The sequence below is a fragment of the Scylla paramamosain genome, chromosome 38, assembly GCF_035594125.1.
Source record: "Scylla paramamosain isolate STU-SP2022 chromosome 38, ASM3559412v1, whole genome shotgun sequence".
Taxonomy (NCBI): domain Eukaryota; kingdom Metazoa; phylum Arthropoda; class Malacostraca; order Decapoda; family Portunidae; genus Scylla; species Scylla paramamosain.
This window is the reverse complement of record NC_087188.1, coordinates 12794912-12814940: the sequence shown is the minus strand read 5'-3', so window position 1 is coordinate 12814940 and position 20029 is coordinate 12794912. Positions and strand designations below refer to the sequence as shown.

Genomic DNA, 20029 nt, shown 5'->3' with positions numbered 1-20029 from the left:
CTCTGGACAGATCTGATGGTTATTTAGTAGCTATCATTATCAATTTATAATTTTCTTAGTTTAACTTGTGTTCAGAAACGCTTTGCTCTCTCACTACCTCTATTTCTAAAGGCCACAGAAATGATTAGCCGGATTCTCAAGTGTTTCTCCTATTCATAATGTAGAAATCATAATATGTCTCTAGAACCATAAAAAAAAAAAAAACTCAAAAACCAGTGCAGCTTCTATAGCTGCACTGATAGTGGAGGTGCGGCGCAGAAATGTTTCAGACATCACTAACGTAAACTAAGACAATCACCCACTCAGCAACACTGGATACGGCACGGGCAGCATTCAGCACGCTCAGCAAGCAACCAATGGCCAGACTCTGCAAACTCAGGTGTCTCCGGACTACTACAGCGGAACCAGCCAGCAATACCTCCCCAACACTGCAGGTTACTACGGCTTCTACCAGCAAGCCTCCCCAGACTATGCCCACGACACCTACGTGTGAGTGTAGTAACTGTCTTTGGTCTGAACTTTCGTTTCTGAGCTGGGAAGGCCTGTATTTAGAAACGCTCTGCTCTCTCTCTCTCTCTCTCTCTCTCTCTCACACACACCACAACTATTTTCAAAGGCCACAGAGATGATTAACTGGGTTCCGAAGTGTTTTTTTTTTTAATGTAGAAATTTTGTTAATAGAACCGTAAAAAAAAAAACACCCTTAAAACCTGTGCCACTTCAACTAAAACCTCTTAAAAGTATTAGAGGTGCGGCGCAGAAGTGTTTCAAGATACAGCGCTAACAACCCTCGCTGCTGTTGATTCTCTCTCTCTCTCTCTCTCTCTCTCTCTCTCTCTCTCTTGATCAAAATGAATCGAGATGAGATTTAGAAATGTTTCAGAATGCCATCCCTGTTTATATCTCTCTTGTTGGATGCCTTTACCGAAATCACTGATAAGTAGCCCGTTGTGTACAGGGAAGCTCACACACTGCTTGGTTCAGTACAGCGTAGCGGCGACTCTCGGTAAACAAAGACAACCATACCCACTACTAGGCAATATATCTTGCAAACTATACAGAAGATAAGGTGCACAGTGACAGGTTCAATCTAGGAGTGTCAAGTCTAAGTCAGTCTAACCCTGCCCCGCCCCACAGACCCGCATGGCACGGCACAGGCACGGCAGCGGCCCACGGCACTGACTCCTCACCGGCACTCTCTGCCCTGGCGCTGCTCGGCTTCCTCTACTTCCTCAACTTGATCCAGGTAGTGTGTGTGTGTGTGTGTGTGTGTGTACTCGTGAATTACATTAATGTTGTGTCTATTCCATTCTCTTGGGCTTACTAATCTCCAAATTCGGGTAATGGCTTGAAAAGGAGCACTCAAGCTGCTGACACGGCAACCTTTACAGACAGTAATCCCCCGCAAAAAAAAATCTAAACAATCGTACAAGAAAGGCCGGAAAGTGTATCATAAGCAGCAATAAAGGATAATCCAGGATTCATGCGACAGATCCTGAGATAAACCAGTGATATAATGAGGTGCCAGCCTCTAAAGAGAACAGCCAAATGGATAATCCAAAATTGGAGAGAAGAGTTCAAGTCATAAGAAAGAGGATTAAGGTTAAGAATACATGTATGCTCTTGTGCTTTCTGCTGATGCCTTCCCTTCCCTGCAGGGTGTTTTGCAGGACAACAGTGGCAGGAGGCGACGCTCAGTTCCTGCACTTGGTCTCGAAGGAGGCAGGATGGAAGCACACAAGGAGGAGGAAGAGGGGCACTACATCACCTCCTATCTTGAAGAGGAACCAGTGAGGGGAGGTGATAGGATGGATGGGACAGAGGAACATGAGGAGGAGAAGATTGACCACAAGGCTGAACCAAGGGCCTTCTCCTTCCTTGAGGACTTCTTCATCAGACTCCCTCAGGCCCTTGGAATGCAGAAAAGGGTGAGAAGCAATCTTAATGTGTTAATTCTGTTACCTGCTTGATGGTTGATGGGGTTGATGGTGATGGCTATTATCATCACTATGTACGAGTATCTCATAGTCCTATTTATCTTGTTTCATCCTCTATACACTTATAAGTCTCACCTCTGAAGTCCACAGCACCTCCACAACATGTCCTACACCAATGCCTTACATGGTGGTCATTTATATATACACAACAAATAGTGGACGGGAATTTGTGTCCACATCCTCTATACACTTCTAATTCTCACCCCTAAAACTTCACAGCATCTCCACAAATTCTTACCACACCCTTAAATAGAAGTTTATACAGTCAGCAAATAGTGGATGGGAATCTGTGTCCTCTCAGTGACTTGACTTCCTCAGCAAATGATTGACCGGCTTGGCTTGGACAAGGAGCCTATGGGGATTGCAAGCTTCATCAGTTCCCGGGTCAAGATGATTTCCTCCATTATGAGCTTCCTTCAAGATCCAAGCCCCTCTAGGATCCGACGAGATGTGCAGGTAGGATGGTTGGATGGTTTGATGGCTGGATGGTAGGAGTGTTGCCAAAGAATGTGTGTTTACTCTTATTAGTATAGCTAATGTATAATATAATTTATATGGTGAAGACTTGTTCTTACCTGATTGTATTTTTACAAGATGGAGTCATGCTTGTACTGGCCTGTCTTTTAAAGCTAATTTGTCATGTTTATCTTTAAATCTATGAATGCTCCTTGCACACACAACATTGTCATTCACTGACAATGTGGCTGAGTGCTCTGGCAAGACTATATTCCCTCACATTTTTCTTCACTCCTTTTTTGTAACATTTCTCTCTGTGCAGTAGACTATTGAGGTGTGATGTTCTGTCTTGCAGGATACAGACTATGAAGAATTAGTGGAAGGAAAGACATTTTCAGAGCCTTTCCCGAGTCCTTCCCTGGAGTCGTTCGTGGCCCTTATGACCGAGGTCCTGAAGGAGTACTCACCCTTCAACTTGTGGCCAGTGGGTGAGGGACGTGCCTTCTCCCAAGTAAGCTTCATACAGTACATGACATTACTTCCCTTTGACAACAACAACTGACCCTCCTTTTGATCCAGTTATATCAGTTTTATGAAGCAAAGTTTGGCCTTGTGCTGCTCACACCTGACAGTTTCACCTACACTCCACCAGGAAAGTGACAAAATGGCTGCTGAGGAGGAGAGTGATGAGAGGAGAAGTGTGAGGGAGCGTCGCCACAGTCCCACCTCCATGAATGCCTGGTATAGTGAGCTGGGCGGCAGGAACAAGGAAGCAGGTGGTGGTGTTGGGAGCATTGCAGCCAAGGTGAGGAAAAGGAGGAGGAGGAGGAGGAGGCCTGGTGGGGTGCCTTAAGTGATGCCTGAGGAAACTGTAGTCTTGTGTGCATTAGTATTAGTATCTTGTGTGTAGTCTTAAAGGTTGCATGGTGTTGTGTCTCGAGTGACATGTAAGGAAACTAGTCTTATGTGCATCTTATTGTGTATTGTCTTATCACCTCCCTCACTTTTCTCCTGCATCAGGCCATCTCCTTTCTTGGTGGAGGTGACTTGGCCCAGCAGGCAGCCAAGCAGGAGGCAGGCCCAACACTCCTGGAGCTGTCTCGTGGGTTGGGAGGCTCCAGCCCACACTGCCTCCAGAGGGTGCTGTGTCGCCTCACCTCTCATGCCAGCCAGCTCTCCCTCTTCCCCCGTGTGGCTCTTCAAATGCTCAGGTGTGTTGCGTTTTGTGGGTGGCTATCATTGTTTTGTGTTAGTGTTCTTATTTGTTTCAGTTTGTTGTTTTTAGTGTTTTTATATATTACTAGTTTTGTGTTTTTTAATGATTTTCCATGGTAATTGTGGTCAATATTTGTAGTTTTCCTGTTTGTTTTATGTTGAATTTTATGTTGTTAGGTTTTTGCTTTTATTCATGTCTGTAGTTTTAGTGGGTTTGTATTTTTCTTTAGTTTTGATGCTTGTTTTAAGTCAGATGGTATATTTCATGTGCAAGAAGTGGGTTTTGGTTTGTGGGGAGTCTTATCCAACCATTTTAAACTAACCTGCATTATGTTTCATCTAGAATTTAATAAGAGCCTTCAGCCTTAGGGAAAATATCTTCAATGATAACAGAAGAAACATAGATGACTTTTCTGTTCATCTGAAGCAGTACTGTGAAAAGCTATTAACTTAGAAAATAACTCAAATAATAATAGAACTAACACAGATGACTTTCCTGTTAGTATGAAGCAATAATATGAAAACCTATTGATTTATTTCAGCTCCAATCTTGTGGATGGGAGCAAGGATGCTGTGAAGGCTGGGCTGAGGGGAGAAAACTGCAGTCAGACCTTTGCCGAGTGTGATGCAGAGACCAAGTTTGGGAAGACACAGGAGTGAACTAGTGAGTGAGGCAGCTCCTGTGATGGGCAGTGTAGTGATGGGGTGCAGTGTAGCATTGGGGTGTTGTGTACTGTAATGGTGTAGTGTTGGGTACATTCAGGATTTTGTACTCGGTTAAGCAGGTTCTCTGACTTCCACTGTGCTGTTTTCCCTCAATCTTTGAAGTGGGTACAGTAAAAATTTCATGTATAACTTTATTGTGGTTCAGAAATGGGGTTGGGATAAATTATATAACTAATTCTATATTTTTTAGTTCTTTTTCTGTGCTTAGTATTTTCCCTCAAACTCAGAAGTAAAAGTTAGTGTAAATGTTTGAGATGTAACTTGATTGTGGCTCAGAAATGATGTTGGGATGAATGATATAACTGTAATTGCTTATTTCTGAGTCTTTTGCTTTACTGTTCATCTGTCTGTGGAAGGAACATACCACATTTTGAATAATATAATAGTAATTCCATACATCTGAGTCCTTCCCTTTGCTGCTCATCTGTCTGTGGAAAGAACATACCCACCTTTTGAGCATCAGAGAAACAGATTGAGTGGGAGACAGATTGGCCATATGACATAAGTAACTGAACCCTGGCAGGACACTTGAGGCAAATGCAAGTCTGACACATTACCAAGGTGATGAAGACTTGAGTGGAGTTTGGTTAGAATTCATTGCCCTGTTACTTCAAGACTTGAGTGGGTTTTGGTCTGCCTTGACTCTCCTGTCTGTTGGATCTTTTAACCCCTTTGGCTGCTGTTTGGTACACCTTTCCTTAATTACTAATCACTTTGAGACATCTTTACATGTTCCACAGTCACCTTCAATCTTTAAACTGGATAGAAAGTACAAAATCTATTCTATTTCATCTCCTGTTTTCTTGTGGATGCTTATAGAGATTCCATGCATTACTTTTCCTGTTAATTGTTTCATATCACAGTGAAAGAATTAAGGACTCATTCAGTCAGAGGATTCAGGACTGAGGGAAAATCTAAACACAGTGGAAGGAAGTGTGGTGGGTTTGTAGATTAGTGACTAACCTAACCAGTGGAGATGCAGAGTACTGGTGCAGTGTGATAGTGATGGCAGTGTTGTGAACTAACGTGTAGCTCAGTTTTATACTTTTTTATGGTGTAAGAAATTTTGGTCTTGATATTTTTGCTACCTAATGAAGTTTCGGTGATTAAAAAGTGTTATGTATTAGATTTTAAGCAGTATTTTTGTACAGGGATGGTGATTATTTCCAGTGAGTAAAATCAGGATGTAAAAGTTTTTTTTAAGTAAGGCAATATTTATGAAGTGTTACATCTTGATTAAAAGTGAAAGTATTGCTTATTTCATTACACAAAACAAGGGAGTCAGATAAGAAAATAAGGGAAGCTGCAAGAAGCCACATCAGGCCTACCCATGGCAGTCCCTGTATGAAACACACCTACTTATTTCCACACATCATCCTCATCCATAAATTTATCTAATCTTTTAAAGCTCCCAAATGACTCAGCACTAACAACCTAATTACTGAGTCTTTTCCATTCATTTATCACTTTATTTGAGAACCAGTTCCTTCTTGTAGGCAGGTAAGTTTCATACAAGGACTGCTGCATGTAGGCCTGATGGCTTCCTGCAGCTTCCCTTATATCCTTGTGTCCTTATGTAATTCCCTCTTGCCTTGTGTATTGAAATATGCAAAGCTTTTTCTCACTCTCAAGATGAAACACTTTACAAATATTGCCTTACTCTTATGTTACTATTTAGTTATTTGCTTTTGACTCCTGTTCTTCTCTGTGATGACTGCATTGTGTGGTGCTTGCTGGCTGAGTGCCCCAGTCTAGGGAACCTGTGTGAGTGGTGCCTGTCTGGTGCTGGGTGAGACTGAGTTGCTGAACTTTGTGTCTCTCTCTGATGCTGTGAGGGTTGTGTTGCCTCAGGACAGGTGGTGGTGGTGCTCGTGGAGAGGGCTGGCCTTCTGTATAAGTTATAGAGGTATTTTACAAGTACAGGTGACTTGGTTTATAAAAATTTTTATACAGTTTTGATTTAACACTTGTTTTAGCTTATATATATTTAAAGTTAAGATTGGTAAAACAAGGATGAACTTTAGGGATTAGTATTATTCACTTAGCCTATATGTAAATAGATCTCGGGACAAGATAGTGCAATTCAACAAGTCATGTCGTAACCTTCAGTTTCCTATTAGTCTTTATGAGTTTACATGAATTTTGTTTACGTGATGTCTGGAAGTCCTTATATATTGTGTAAACCAAGAGTCATCTGTATTGGCGTATTGACTTTTTGATATTTAGTCTTGTACTGTTTTATATTGTTTTATATTGAAGCTTTGTTGTGACAGTAAATCTCACTAATTTTTCTGCTGAAGCCTTTTTGTTTTGGCAGCATAATCTAATAGACTTTTCATTGAAGCCTTCTATGTTTTGACAGTAAGTCCCACTTATTTTTCTATTGAAGCTTTTTTGTTCTGATAGTATAATCTAATGGTCTTATTGAAGCCTTCTTTATTTTGCCAGTTCGGTCTAATAAAATAACAGATGTCTAGCATTCATTTAGCTTCGACAAGACTCATCCATTCCTCAGTGACGGACTTCAGGTGTTCTTGCCAGTACTTATACTTCTTTCTCAGGTGAACAAACTAACATTGGTAGTTGGGCATAGATGTATTGTGTAGCATCACCAAGTGGCATATATGTAGCATGTAGCTGTTGATATTATGCTGTAGAGGAAGTAGATGTATTCATGTATCTGTGTACGGGAACTGTAGTGTTGTATTAGTGATTATTGTTGTATGTGAGAAGGTATTTATTGAGAGTGTATGGTTGTGAAATAAAATACACAAGATGAGTGAGGTGACTTGTCCTGCATTACCTTGTGTTAGGAGACAGACTGACTATATACACTCCCCCAGTGGTAGAGGGGACTGACTGCTATCTGGATTATAGAATGAAGAGGTGAAGAATGAGAGAATTGTGCATTGTGCTGATAAATTGGATATATTTCACTGCTATACTTCTCCTTTGCTGTTATTTGCATGGTACAAAAAAATGGAGATGAAATTTTATCTTTACAGTTTTATATTTCCTTTAATACTCAAGCAGTCAGATATTGTTTTGCATGAACACATAAAAAAAGAAAGGAGATAAAATGTCTTTCTATAATCCAGAATTACTTGAACTTTATTACAAAAAAATCTTTAAGCTAGGTTAGATTAGCTGTATGTGATTATGGAGAAGTTTATCTATCAGCAGTTTATCATATCAGCAGTTCTTTGTCTAAGCTTCAAATTATTCATCTCATTCAGAGACACAAGCTAGTACTGAATGCCCTTTAAGATTAGAGCTACAATCCAAGTCTCATTTTCTCTATTCATGTTTTGTCTTATGATTGAAGTCTGGAGGTGGACTATGAAATTTGATTGGTGAGTGTTCTGTTCTGTTTGTAGGGGAGTGGAGGAGCTGGAGTGCCTGGGGTGGTGGGTGGCTGGCATTGGAGGTCTTCAGGGCAAACAATGCAAGGTAAGGTGTAAAAAAGGAACTGCATTAGCGACTCATACTGTTTAATATACATGGTAAATCGCATGGGTAAAGTTTCATACTGAATAGAACAGTAATTCGGAGTTGATTCCTTCATATTTATAAATTCAGTTAGGTTAAAAATTGATTGGCAATTGAAGCTTACAATATCCAAAGTGGCATAGCAATAGGTGTTGTAAAAATGATACGCTATTTCAAAATATTGGAGGAGCTCATTGTGACATTTCTAATACCCACAATCTCTGCATGTGGTCAACTGATTGTCACAATAGTATTAAAACATGTTTAATATATAACATGAAACTGTGAACACAAACATTATGCACACAACCTGTTTTTATACATCTCTGTGAGGTAAAAACTGCAAAATTATATTCCAGGTATATAAAAATCATTACTGTGTCTTATACATGATTATTCATTGGTTCATCCATGTCCTCTGGGGTCATTTACATAATCCATAGGTGTGTGTGGCTTATCAAGAGCGTACAGAGTGTGTGCGGCTGAGAACAGTGCTGCCCCCACCTGGCCGGCCCGACACCACCACCGCTGTACTCACTTGGAGCAGTTCGGGTCTTGAAGCTTTTGACGGCCACAGGTCCTACACACACACACACACACACACGCGCGCGCATACACACACACAGGGCACTTGTTCTACAGCATTATCTTCCGATCTTCACCCATGAGCAATTCAATGTTTTGTTTTTGGAATTATATTGTTTTTTTTTTTCCTTTGAACGTAAAGATGAGGAATTTTAAAGTGACTAGCATTTTATTTTGATTTGATTTATATTTTTAATTCAACTACAACTAAGATTACAATAAGACAGGTTATTTAATGTATCGCCAGTACTTTTTTGGCTAGGAGAGTGTCTTAGAAATGTCATTATTTGTGATTTGTAACTAGATATATGGTAGTAATTGCACACTTCCTCATTCATAAGGATTTACATGTAGTGTGTTGCCAAGAACTGGTGCCCTGTGTGTTGACTTCTCCACACACCACTGCAGCATGTGTGTGTCATTGCTGGAACACACCAAACAACACAAACTCAGTCACTTACATGTGTGTGTATGTATGTGAGTGTGGAAGACTGCATATTTTCATACATACAGTCATATTGATACACTGACTACATAAATGTGTCTATATGTATGCTACACGTTTGCTGGTAGACGTGCGTTGGTGTAATATATTCACAGGTGTGTATGAGCACTTGCTTCCTTATGCCCTGGTTCACGTTGCCATAAATCAGAAGTGCCGCTACACCTGCCCACACATGCAGTACAGGTGTGGCCAGGTGTAGGTTACCTGGCAACTGGATAGCAATTAATGTCTCCCAATTAGCCCTCCATTTACACCAACCTTTTTTTAATGCATTTTTTGTCTTCACATCCTCGCGTTCTTACACCAGACAAACTCGGTCACCCCCAAAAAGTCGCAGTTTCAGAATATTAACCTGAATACAAACACGGTGATATTTTCAAGACAATCCAGTGGAGATGCCAAAAAACTCCTCAGGTAACTCTAGAAACTTGCGATAGGCAGTTTGACTATAGATGGGATGACATGTTAAGTTACGAGTGTGGGTAATGATGCGCATTTCTCTTGACTTTGTTTTGCTCGGTGCCCTTGCCTATACCGCAGGGTGAAGCATGTCAGGTGGAGTCCAGGGCGAGGCAAACACTGCAAGACTGTATAGCTTCTTTCCTGCGTGACTCTATTTTCTTAAACGTTTCAGTCTCCTACAAGAGCTATTTTCAAAGGCCACAGATCGCTAGTTAGTTTTCATTGGGTGCTTTTTCTCATTGATGGTGCTGAATTCTTGTTAAATTATCACTAGGATTAGGAAATGAAAATTGAGGGCCTTGGTAACTGTCACTAGAGCCTGATAGCAATAGTGAGAAGAGAGACAAGGTTTGAGTGTGTTTGTCTTTTGTATCGGTGGTGCCAACACAACCATGAACCCACGTGTGTTTTAGGAGCTGTTTTGTCAAAGTTACCAGGCCTTTGCAGTTTATTTATTTTTTTTATGTGTGTGTGTGTGTGTGTGTGTGTGTGTGTGTGTGTTGCTAGCCCATGCGAATACGCCGGCAGTGGGGTGGTGCTTGGTCATAATTTGTGTTCTGCTTCGTCACCATAATGAACCGTAATCAGCTGAGGTTTGAAGGTTTGAATAACGGTGCTTCTGAGGAGAGGAGCTTATTTCGACTCATAATGGCCACGAAGCAGGGGACAACTTATGGCCGCTACTGTACCTGAGTGATGCTCTAATGAAAACATGTATTTACAGCATCACGGCTTTCCTATGTGTGTGTGTGTGTGTGTGTCGGAAGTAAAAGGTGAATCCGTAACTCATGATTCGAGCTAGACAAACGAAACACTCCATTTCTTACCTCGTGTGTGTGTGTGTGTGTGTGTGCGTGTGTATGAAGCATAAGATATTTAAGAACTATGAGCACCACAGGTCAGTAATTAATTGACTGGAATTAGACTGAAGTAAATAAAGAATGGACTGTCGAGTGTGTGTAAAGTACAAGGTATTTCGAAACTGTAAATATCACGGTCAATAATTCCATGACTGAGCGAGACTGTGATGAAGTTTCTTAGTGTGTGCGTGTGTGTGTGTGTGTGTGTGTGTGTAGAGTCACGCAAAGATGAAGCAATACCAGTTCCAGTGTGTTCCTGCTCCCTGCCGCCTCAGCTCTGCCACCCTTGACAATCACACGCCCTCAGCACGCCCTACACAGTTCTACACAGCGTCGGTAACTACCAGTAGGCATGTTTGCTGGACAAGCGCTGAACTAGATAACCTTACTTAGCCCTAGGTATTGAGTTATTATTAATCTGCCTGTCGGTGGCTCGGGGGTTGTGACGATGCAACGAGTCACCAGGTTCACTCATTCGACGCTCTGTGTAGTGAGGCGCTTATCAACCCTCACCCCTCACGCATACGCACACGCACGCACACACGCACTCACACACATGAACTCAGCTTTATTTTTTTATTGTTTATCCTACTCTTTATTTACGTACGGCCCTACGCACTCCACAATCAACAACAATAACAACAACAACAAGCGTCGAAACCAGAAACAGATGTGTACGTAACTTTTCTTAGTAATATAATGACGTTGCTCGTGAATAGCAATGATTAACGTGAAGTACTCCTTATCCTTACATAGTTAGTAGTAGTAGTAGTAGTAGTGACCTCTCGTTCTGTCCGTATGTCTAGGGGGTCTGTTTGTCTAGCTGTCTGCAGCCGCAAATGTATAGTCAAATACTAAGTGTTGCGGACGATACATGCGTGGTGACTCAGGACTGGGGATATAATGCCATGAATCAGCCAGCTTCACTAATTCCTGCCACGTGACTAGAAAGACGATCCAACGGTAGGAGTATAAATAACAGGACAGCGCGCCAGGCCGTTGGTAAAAGCCGCTTCGCCACGCCATGCACCGTCTCTTCCAAAAAACAAAAAAACAAAAAGAGAAAACGAAAGAAAAAGCCTTTGCGCACATTGGAGGAAAGAATTAGCATTTGTCGTGACTTCCTGGCGTTTGAGGAAGCATGAGAGTATTTCAGCGTCAACTCTCGTACATCAAGACTGAGTAAAGGCCGCGTTTGGTTTAAAAAATGGTTGTGTTCATGATGAAAGGGCGTTTTATAGCGACCCGCGGCTTGCTTGCATGCACGCTGCTGTTTGTTGGACGTGGTTGTGGTGGGCACCCGCCGTGGTCGAGGGTCGGAGTGTGGTGGTGGTGGTGGGCTTGTGGAAGGGGCGTGAGGTGAGACTGTGGTGGTTGTCAGGTGGTAGTGGTGGTGGTGGATGGTCTTCCAAGTGGGGCGCTGGGATTCAGGTGTCTCAGATAATCAATCAGTCAATCAATCAGTGAACACGAAGTCATGGAAGAAGAAAAAAAAAAAAAAGTCGTCCCTTAAGCTTAGCGTCACTGTAAAATCTACAAGAACAACCAAATAATGAGCGGTATCTTGTGCAGTGAAAGTACAGACTCGAGCTCTGAGCCTGACGAGGGGACCAGCACACAGGGGTCGGGTAGTGGAAGCTAAGGCGATGGGGTGTCCTCTACTACGATGAAACCAAAGCCTCACTGAAGAACGGCGTGCAGGACTCACACTAAGAGATCTACACGAGGCAGTGCATTTGTAGGCTGGGGAAGGATCAGAGGCGCGGGGAAATGTGGCGGCTCTCTGGGTTTGTCTTTTGAAACGCTAGGACCATATTCTGAAACCTGCGTCACCTCTGCTATTTTCAAAAGGCTCTAGTTGAAGCTACACTGGTTTCTAAGGGTGCTTTTACGATTCTAGTGACAGATTAACAAGATTTCTATGTTGTTAAAAGGGGAAACACTATTTAGAACACGGCTAATCATCACTGTGGCCTTTGAAAATACTCGTGGTGAGAGAGCAAAGCGTTTCTGAATGCGAGTCTAAGCCACACATAATTTCAAAGGCCCCATAGATCATTGGCCCTGGTAAATGTGTCTTCCTTAATGATATCTTGTTAAAATTATCACTAGAATCATGAAAACACCTTTGAAAATCGCAACTTCCTCACGACTCCCTCTAGAGCCTATTCAGAGTGGAGACGAGGCTTCGAAACGTTTAAAACTCGAGAATCAGGTCCAGAAGTACGCGGAAGATAGTGCCTAGCTATCCTTCAATTGGCTCCAAGTGGCCGAGTTATCCTGTGACATACGTACTAGTGATATGGATAAAGTATCGTGGTTTTGATTAGTATGGAGAGTCACGGGTAATGGGTTAAGTGAGAACGCTTGGTGGAGCAATGGATGGTGGAGAATAACAGGGTGTCTTGGCTCGTCCATCTAGCTTAGACTGATAGACGCAAATATACTGGATTGGTTAGTAGTTCTTGGGTAGTGTTTTTTTTTTTTTTGGTTAGCTAATGGAAGGCTGGAATATTTGTGTTAGTGGGAATGTTAAATGATGTATTAGTTTAGTTTTAGTTTCCAATCGTTATTTTTTTTTCTTTTGTTTTGTATTGTCTGGTTTCTTTTTATCCTCTGTTATCAATAATCCTCTCTTCCAGTCGAGGTTTTCTTCATTACCAATTGCGTTTCCTTCATTATCAATTAATATTTTCTTTATTTCCCAAGCAACGTTTTCTGTACTCCGAATCAACGTTTTCTTTATCCACAATCAACGTTTTCTGTATCTCCAAGCAGTATTTTTCTTGACTTTCAATTAGCGTTTGCATCACTACCATTCAAGTTAGACTAGTATAAGAAAATAGGTGGTTAGGTTAAGTCAGGATTAGGTAACGTAACCTAAAGCAACCGAACCTGACATGACCGAACCCAACCTGAAGCACTAGTTGATCGAAATAAAAAGAAAACTTGATTGGAAACGTGCGATCAGATGAATGAAAAAAAAAAAAAAAACGAAAGACGAGTGTCGATTCAAAACATGCGAGTTACACCTGAAAACTGAAATCAGAAAACGGGAACCCGGACTCTTCATTTGACACATAAACCTGAGCATAGGACACGTGGCCTGAGAGACGGGACATGGCGACACAAGGACGAGGAAATAGTATCGAGAGCAATGTGGTCGTGTTAATCTTTAGACGAATTACCCCTCCAATTTGACGTTTAGTTTAGTCCTACGCTCCATTTTCTATTCGGATTATAGGGGAGACTTAAGCTCATTAGGTATGCATTAAAATTCAAGGTTTATTCAAAGTAAATTATGTCCAGATAGATTGAGAGAAAATGAGGACTGTGTGTGTGTGTGTGTGTGTGTGTGTGTGTGTACTCCACTTTCTTGAACGACTTGAAAGAAAAGTTAATTATTTTACGTCATAATTTTCGCAGTAGTAGTAGTAGTAGTAGTAGTAGTAGTAGTTGTAGTAGTAGTAGTAGTAGTAGTCAAGCAAGTGGAGTGTGGATTTTTAAGTACTTCTCTCCTTTTCTCTCTCCCTTATTTCTCTCTGTTCGCTCCACTGAATCTTCTCTCCCTTTTCCTCCCCTTCCCCATCCCTTCTCCTTCCCACCCCTCCCACTACAAGCCACTTCTCCATAAAAAAAAAAAAGAAAAAAAAATTGCTAGCGAAGAACATCACTCATTCACCCTTATCGTTTTTTATGTACATAGCAGTGAGGGAAAAACCTGAATACAAAAAACTCATACAAATATACAGTGATATGATAGTACTGAACGGTTTCCATGCTGGGGACTGGAAGGGCTGGAAGGGGCTTAGGACACGGCTAGGAGCTATGGGTCTGGCTAAGGTCTGCTGGAAGGGTGCTGGAAAAGAAGTAGAATTGATTGCATATGAGTTTGTGGTTTGACTTGAAGTGATAAACGTCTGCTGGAAGGATACTGGAAGGTATAAAAGGGACTGGATTCGAGTTTGTGGTGTCTGGAAGCGGCCAAGCTCAGGAGAGGAGCTATGGAGACTTGTAAGGGTGTTTGAGCAGGGCAGAAGGGAATAGATTTGGGCTTGTGGTATACTGGAAGGGGCCAAGGTCTGGAAAGGGGCTGTGGGAACAGGAAGGGTGCTGAAAGAGGTAGTTTAGGAGTTGCAGAGACCTGCTGGATGTGACATGGGTGAAGTTGTAGGTGAAAATGGTCTGGAAGGGGGATGAGGGACTGGAAGGAGATTCGAGGTCTGGAGGAAGAGAAATAGGAGTGTCTTTAACCAGCAAATGACTCCCAGCTACAGAATACTGCTATTACTGCCATCACCATCACTCCATCACCATTACTCGTGTGTGTGTGTGTGTGTGTGTGTGTGTGTGTGACATATAAACCATCTTACATTACAAAAAATAGAAAACTCATCGAATATAGTTATAAATTTTGTGTTGAACTAATGAAAGAGAAAAAAAAAAACAGTTGTGTTACCAATTATAAAGCCATTTTTTATATACAACCATAAAAAAAGAAAACAAACTGAATATTTGAAATTTGACAAAAACTGTTAATGAATTCGTGAAATACCAAACTCAAAGCTAAACATTTTTATCCTTTCAAATTTAGGTAGCTTTGTGAAGAGTCTTTCATAATACATAGAGGTAATGGTAACAGAGGTAGTAGTAGTAGTAGTAGTAGTAGTAGTAGTAATAGTAGTAGTAATAACTCGCATCGCTCCTAGTTATGATGTACCGAACACTCGCGCGCACACACGCAATATGCTTACAGAACACTCACACCCCACACACACACACACGCACACACACACACACACATCGAACAAGAATGATTGTAACAAGTTCTATAAACAACAGAGTAGCAACAACAAGTCATGGGCACTCATGTGAGAAGGAGAAGCCATACTACTGTATCTCTTGCTCCTTGGCTGGTGGTCTTAAACGCTTCGCTCTCTCAATACAAGACAGCCTATTTTTTACACTTCGCTCGCTCATCTCGACTGCTTTCAAAGGCGACAGAGATGACTTTTCCTGGTTTTCATGGGTATTTTTTTTTCACTGATGATGCAGAATCCTTTAAACTTTCCCTTGAATGAAAACACCCTTGAAAATCCGAATAACTTCCACTACAGCCTTTAACAACAAGTCGTGATTAGACGAGGAGCGCCTTCGAAGGTTACAAAGATGACTAGCCGGGTTTTTATAGATGCTTTACATATAGTTGATGCAAAAATCCTTATTAAACTACCACCGGAATTATGAAAACACCCTGGAAACCGTGAAATGATCTCCACTAGAGCCTGTTCACGTGATAAACAGGACGAGGAAGCGTTTAAGAACACAATCCAACTCTGAACTTCTCAAACTTGATAAAACACAATAAAAAAAAAACAATGCATATCAAAACAGGAATAATCAATGTTGCATCAATTCTATTCCTTTTTTTAATGATTCCGTGAGATAAAAGTACAGCATAGGCGGTAATACTTTTGAATTAATGATAAAAAGAATAACTGGTTACAGAATACTACTCGGGGGACTGACTAGCGGTCCCCTCGGCGGTGACCCAAGCACCTTGCGTCATGTTAAGAGGCAGGTGTGGTTCGAGTTAAATGATGCTTCAAAGAGTGCTTTAAATGCTTCATCTCCTTATCTCATGAAGTGTCGGTGCTTTGTTTGGGAAAGAAAAGAAAAAAAAAGGAATATTTGTCTTTCCTCTCTTCCCGCGGGTTGAGGAAACTTAAATTTTTCATGATTATTATTATTATTATTATTATTATTATTATTATTATTATTATTATTATTATTATTTATACATAACGCTGCGAATATTTTTTTTGTATTCAATTGAGCTTAAAATTAGCGCTTTTATTTTTATTTATTTTTCATTAAATCATATCACATTATTATTATTAAATTCCCCTTTTTTTCACTCTTCATTTTCCTCTGCACACGCACACACACACTTCACTTCTTTTCTCAAGTTTTCATTATCTCCTTACATACGTTTTCTTCACTGTCTTTATTTCCTTAACATTTTTTTTTTTGATCAATTTTGCTGCGTAACATGACCATCAGTTTATATATATATTTTGTGTTTGTGCAGATCCGTGTAGTAGTAGTATTTTTTTTTCACGAAACGACAGATAAAACTATATATATATGTTATACTTGTTCAAAAGGCGGTAACTGTGCTTATCAACAAAGAGGGAAGAGTATGCAAAACTATAGCCATTACTTTGTTTTGTAGTTCCCAACACTCGCATCTTTCCTTCTCTCTCAGTCTGTCTTTCTGTCGTTCCGTTTCCCTCTTTTTCTCTGTCACGCTTCCCAGGGCTGACAATCTCACGGTCAGTCCTGGATGTTTAGTTTGTCAGGTACAGAAAGGTTCTCACTCCAGACTATCGGATGACTCACTCACTCACCTTCATCCTCTCCGTCGCAGTTGAAACAGGAGAGGAAGGAAGCAATATATAGTGTAAGGGTTGGGTCTCACTTAACATCATATCATCATCATCTTCATCATCACAAATCACCAACAACAACGTCACTATCATTATATACATACACACACACATATATATATAAATTTCACCATCTTATGTGATAGAATGAGCTTTTGTGGAACGCTTTCTTTGTTCCTGTTTCTTATATTCTTCCTGGTGCAGTACAGCAGAGTTTCGCAGACACGGAATGCAAGACACTGGCTGGCTGGCTGGCTGGCTTGCTGGCTGGCTGGCTGGCTGGGTGGTTGGCTGGCTGGCTGGCTTGCTGGCTGGCTGGCTGGCTGGCTGGCTTTCTTGCGGAATGGCTTGTATAGGCGCACAAAGCTTGTTAAATTCTAGGGGGTTTTATTTTTCAGTCTTTTTTTTTATTTTATCACGTTGGCGTCGCAGCTACAGAAACTATTAGTATTAGAATTAACTTTACACTAGAGAGCTACCGTGACCTTCGGCGTCGGCATTGCGTCACTGTCTCTTGCAAATGTCCATGAAAAAACCTTTGATTTAGTAGCGAATAACCGGAACCATTACAACAGCTCAGTATATGGTTCGTTTTTGTGTGAGTCAAGAATCTCCAGCTTTATACTACCAGTCAAATAAGAGTGTAATTAAGGTAAAAAGGAATCAGATACCACTATTTTGCATCTTGGTGAGTTACAATCGCTTAGAATCGCATCGAGACAAGACTACGGAATGAGGGAATAGGATTAATATTATTCATCTTCTCTATAAGGGATTGGCAATGGTGCAGATTAAAAGGATTCATTCATTTTGACCTGTATTTTGAAACTGACGCCGAGGACCGGAACGGGTACTGACGGCCAGACACTTGGGGCGCTGCTTGGGCCGCCATTAACCCCGCCGACCTTCCTTGACCTAACCTCACCTAAACCTTTCTTCTAATTTACGAGATCTCATGGGATCCTCATTTTTTTTGTTTTTTTTGAGGGTTTTATTGTGTTCAGTGCATTTTTAGGGACAGACAGACGAAATTGTGTGTGTGTGTGTGTGTGTGTGTGTGTGTGTGTGTGTGTGTTACTACCTCCTCCAACCTTACAGCTGTTTAGTTATTGCTTTAAGAGTTAATGTTTCTCTCTCTCTCTCTCTCTCTCTCTCTCTCTCTCTCTCTCTGCTACACTAGGCATTAAGAGAGAGAGAGAGAGAGAGAGAGAGAGAGAGAGAGAGAGAGAGAGAGAGAGAGAGAGACTGCCCTACGAGTATAAGAAAGTGTATAATTGTGTTTAGTGAGAGTTACAACGTCTTGCTGTCTTCCCTCTCCCTTCAACTCTCCCTCTTACTCCTCCTCTTCCTCTTCCTCTTCCTCTTCCTCCTGTCCGCCCAGATAAACTGAATTTGTCCTTCCAAACCATTCTCTTCATAAATTCTTCAGGAACATTTTTGTACACTTCTCTTTTTACCTCTTTTCCTTCGTTCTAAGAGTTGGACACACTCAGAACAGCTAAAGAAACGGTTTTTCCTTTTTTTTTTCCTCCATTTTTATTTGTTCGAGGAGAAAGAGATGTTATTATTTCCTCTTTTCTCTTTTTTCTTGGACCTAGACACTGAGCAGCTGAAGAGTTTTTTTTTCCTTTTTTTCCGTCTTTTCTTTCGTTCTGTAAGCTGAAGAGAATGTTATTTTCCTCTTTTTCTATTTTCCTTCGAATTAGGAGCTGAAGTGAAGGTATTTTCCTCTTTTTATCCCTTTTCCTTTCGTTCTACAAGCTGGATACACACTGAAGAGCTGAAGAGAAAGTTATTTTTCCTTCTTTTTCCCCTTTTCCTTCGCTGAAGAGATGGAGTTTTCTTTCTTTTTTTCCCTTTCCTTTTCGTTCTTTGAGGTGGACGCTTTGAGGAGCCGCGGGGAAGGTCAGTTTCCTCCTCCTGCCGTCATTATCCTTGCCTTGTCCGCTCCGGAGGCTGGCTCAGTTACAAGAGGGAGGAGGTCGTGTGCCTTGCTCTCGTTTTCTGTTGTGGCAGTCGAATACATGAGTCTCCCGTTTGAAGAGACGGTTGATGGAGGCTGTTCCTTTCGACACCCACCCACCCTCTCTCTCTCTCTCTCTCTCTCTCTCTCTCTCTCTCTCTCTCTCTCATGTCAGACTAGCAGACATCTCAGGTGACTTCTCCAGGCACGGGGCTTGTCTGAAGGCGGCGCTGCAGGGGAGGAGAGGGACCTGGTGACATAGACAGACGCAGGCACCCTTGCTGGCGGCGCCCTCCTTGCTGTCTGCTGCTGGCGTCTCTCTGTCAAGGATGTGACGGCGTGTGTAGCGCTTGGTGGGCTACGAGAAGTGTGGCGGGCAGAACAACACAGCCTGCGGGAGGTCGTGGTGTTAGTGGTGCTGAGAGAGAGAGAGAGAGAGAGAGAGAGAGAGAGAGAGAGAGAGAGAGAGAGAGAGAGAGAGAGAGAGAGAGAGAGAGGAGGGGATTAGGTTGGTTTTGGTTGTATTAGATTTGGTTTGGCTAGTTTAAATTGGGTTAGGTTAAGTTAGGTTAAATTAGGTTATATTATAGTGAATTACTCAACTTAACCTAACCTAACCTAATTAAACTTAAGCTAATCTAACTCAAGCTAACTTCCCCAAAATAACTAATCTCACCAATCTTCATGTGTTCTTTTTAATCTTTTTCTTCCTCTTTCTCTTTCTTATTTTTTTCTCTCTCCTTTTCTTTCTCTCCCTCCTGCATCTTCATTAGAGTTTAAAGTAATTGTCCTTTTTAGTCTACATAAAGTGGTATTATTTTTTAAACACGTGGCATTTAGGGAAGGCTTGCCAACTTGAGTAGAATTTACACACACACACACACACACACACACACACACACACACACACACACACACACACACACACACACACACACACACACACACACACACACACACACACACACACACACACACACACACAGTTGGTTTTGAAGTTGATGGGCACAGAGGAAGTGTTTTTATTTGTTTCTTTGTTTCATTTCTATTTTCCTCTTTTGGGACGAGTGTGTTGTCAGACGTGTGTGTGTGTGTGTGTGTGTGTGTGTGTGTGTGTGTGTGTGTGTGTGTGTGTGTGTGTGTGTGTGTGAAACAAAGAAGTAACAAAATGCATTGAATCTGATACTTGTTGTTGTTGTTGTTGTTGTTGTTGTTGTTGTCATCACCGTTGTTATCATCATCATCATCATCATCACCATCATAATTTTTCTAAAGGGCAAAATTTCAATCCCTAAATAACTTTTCTTTCCTTTTTTTTTTTC

The 20029-nt window shown here is 41.4% G+C and overlaps 2 protein-coding genes across 7 annotated transcripts in view; one reads left to right on the top strand and one right to left on the bottom strand.

The window, feature by feature from the left end:
- Positions 1–18684, top strand: part of LOC135091792 (uncharacterized) — a 33259-nt gene extending 14575 nt beyond the window's left edge. The window contains exons 4-13 of one of the 2 annotated variants that reach the window (XR_010262648.1): positions 307–489; positions 1138–1246; positions 1659–1928; positions 2316–2453; positions 2809–2964; positions 3106–3258; positions 3474–3664; positions 4211–4332; positions 7772–7844; positions 8327–18684. Coding sequence is in view for 1 of the 2 variants with exons in the window: in XM_063989760.1 (XP_063845830.1) it covers positions 307–489; positions 1138–1246; positions 1659–1928; positions 2316–2453; positions 2809–2964; positions 3106–3258; positions 3474–3664; positions 4211–4328 (1318 nt within the window). In the remaining variant the exon portion in view is untranslated. Of the gene's footprint in view, positions 1–306; positions 490–1137; positions 1247–1658; positions 1929–2315; positions 2454–2808; positions 2965–3105; positions 3259–3473; positions 3665–4210; positions 7175–7771; positions 7845–8326 lie in introns of those variants that run through there. The other variant, XM_063989760.1, reaches the window with a different exon arrangement.
- The window catches only part of LOC135091790 (potassium voltage-gated channel protein Shab-like), a 150238-nt gene continuing 138077 nt past the window's right edge, over positions 7869–20029 (bottom strand). For all 5 annotated transcript variants that reach the window (XM_063989754.1, XM_063989756.1, XM_063989753.1 and 2 more), the window contains one exon: positions 7869–19098. The gene's annotated coding sequence lies outside the window, so the exon portion shown is untranslated. The remainder of the gene's footprint in view (positions 19099–20029) is intronic.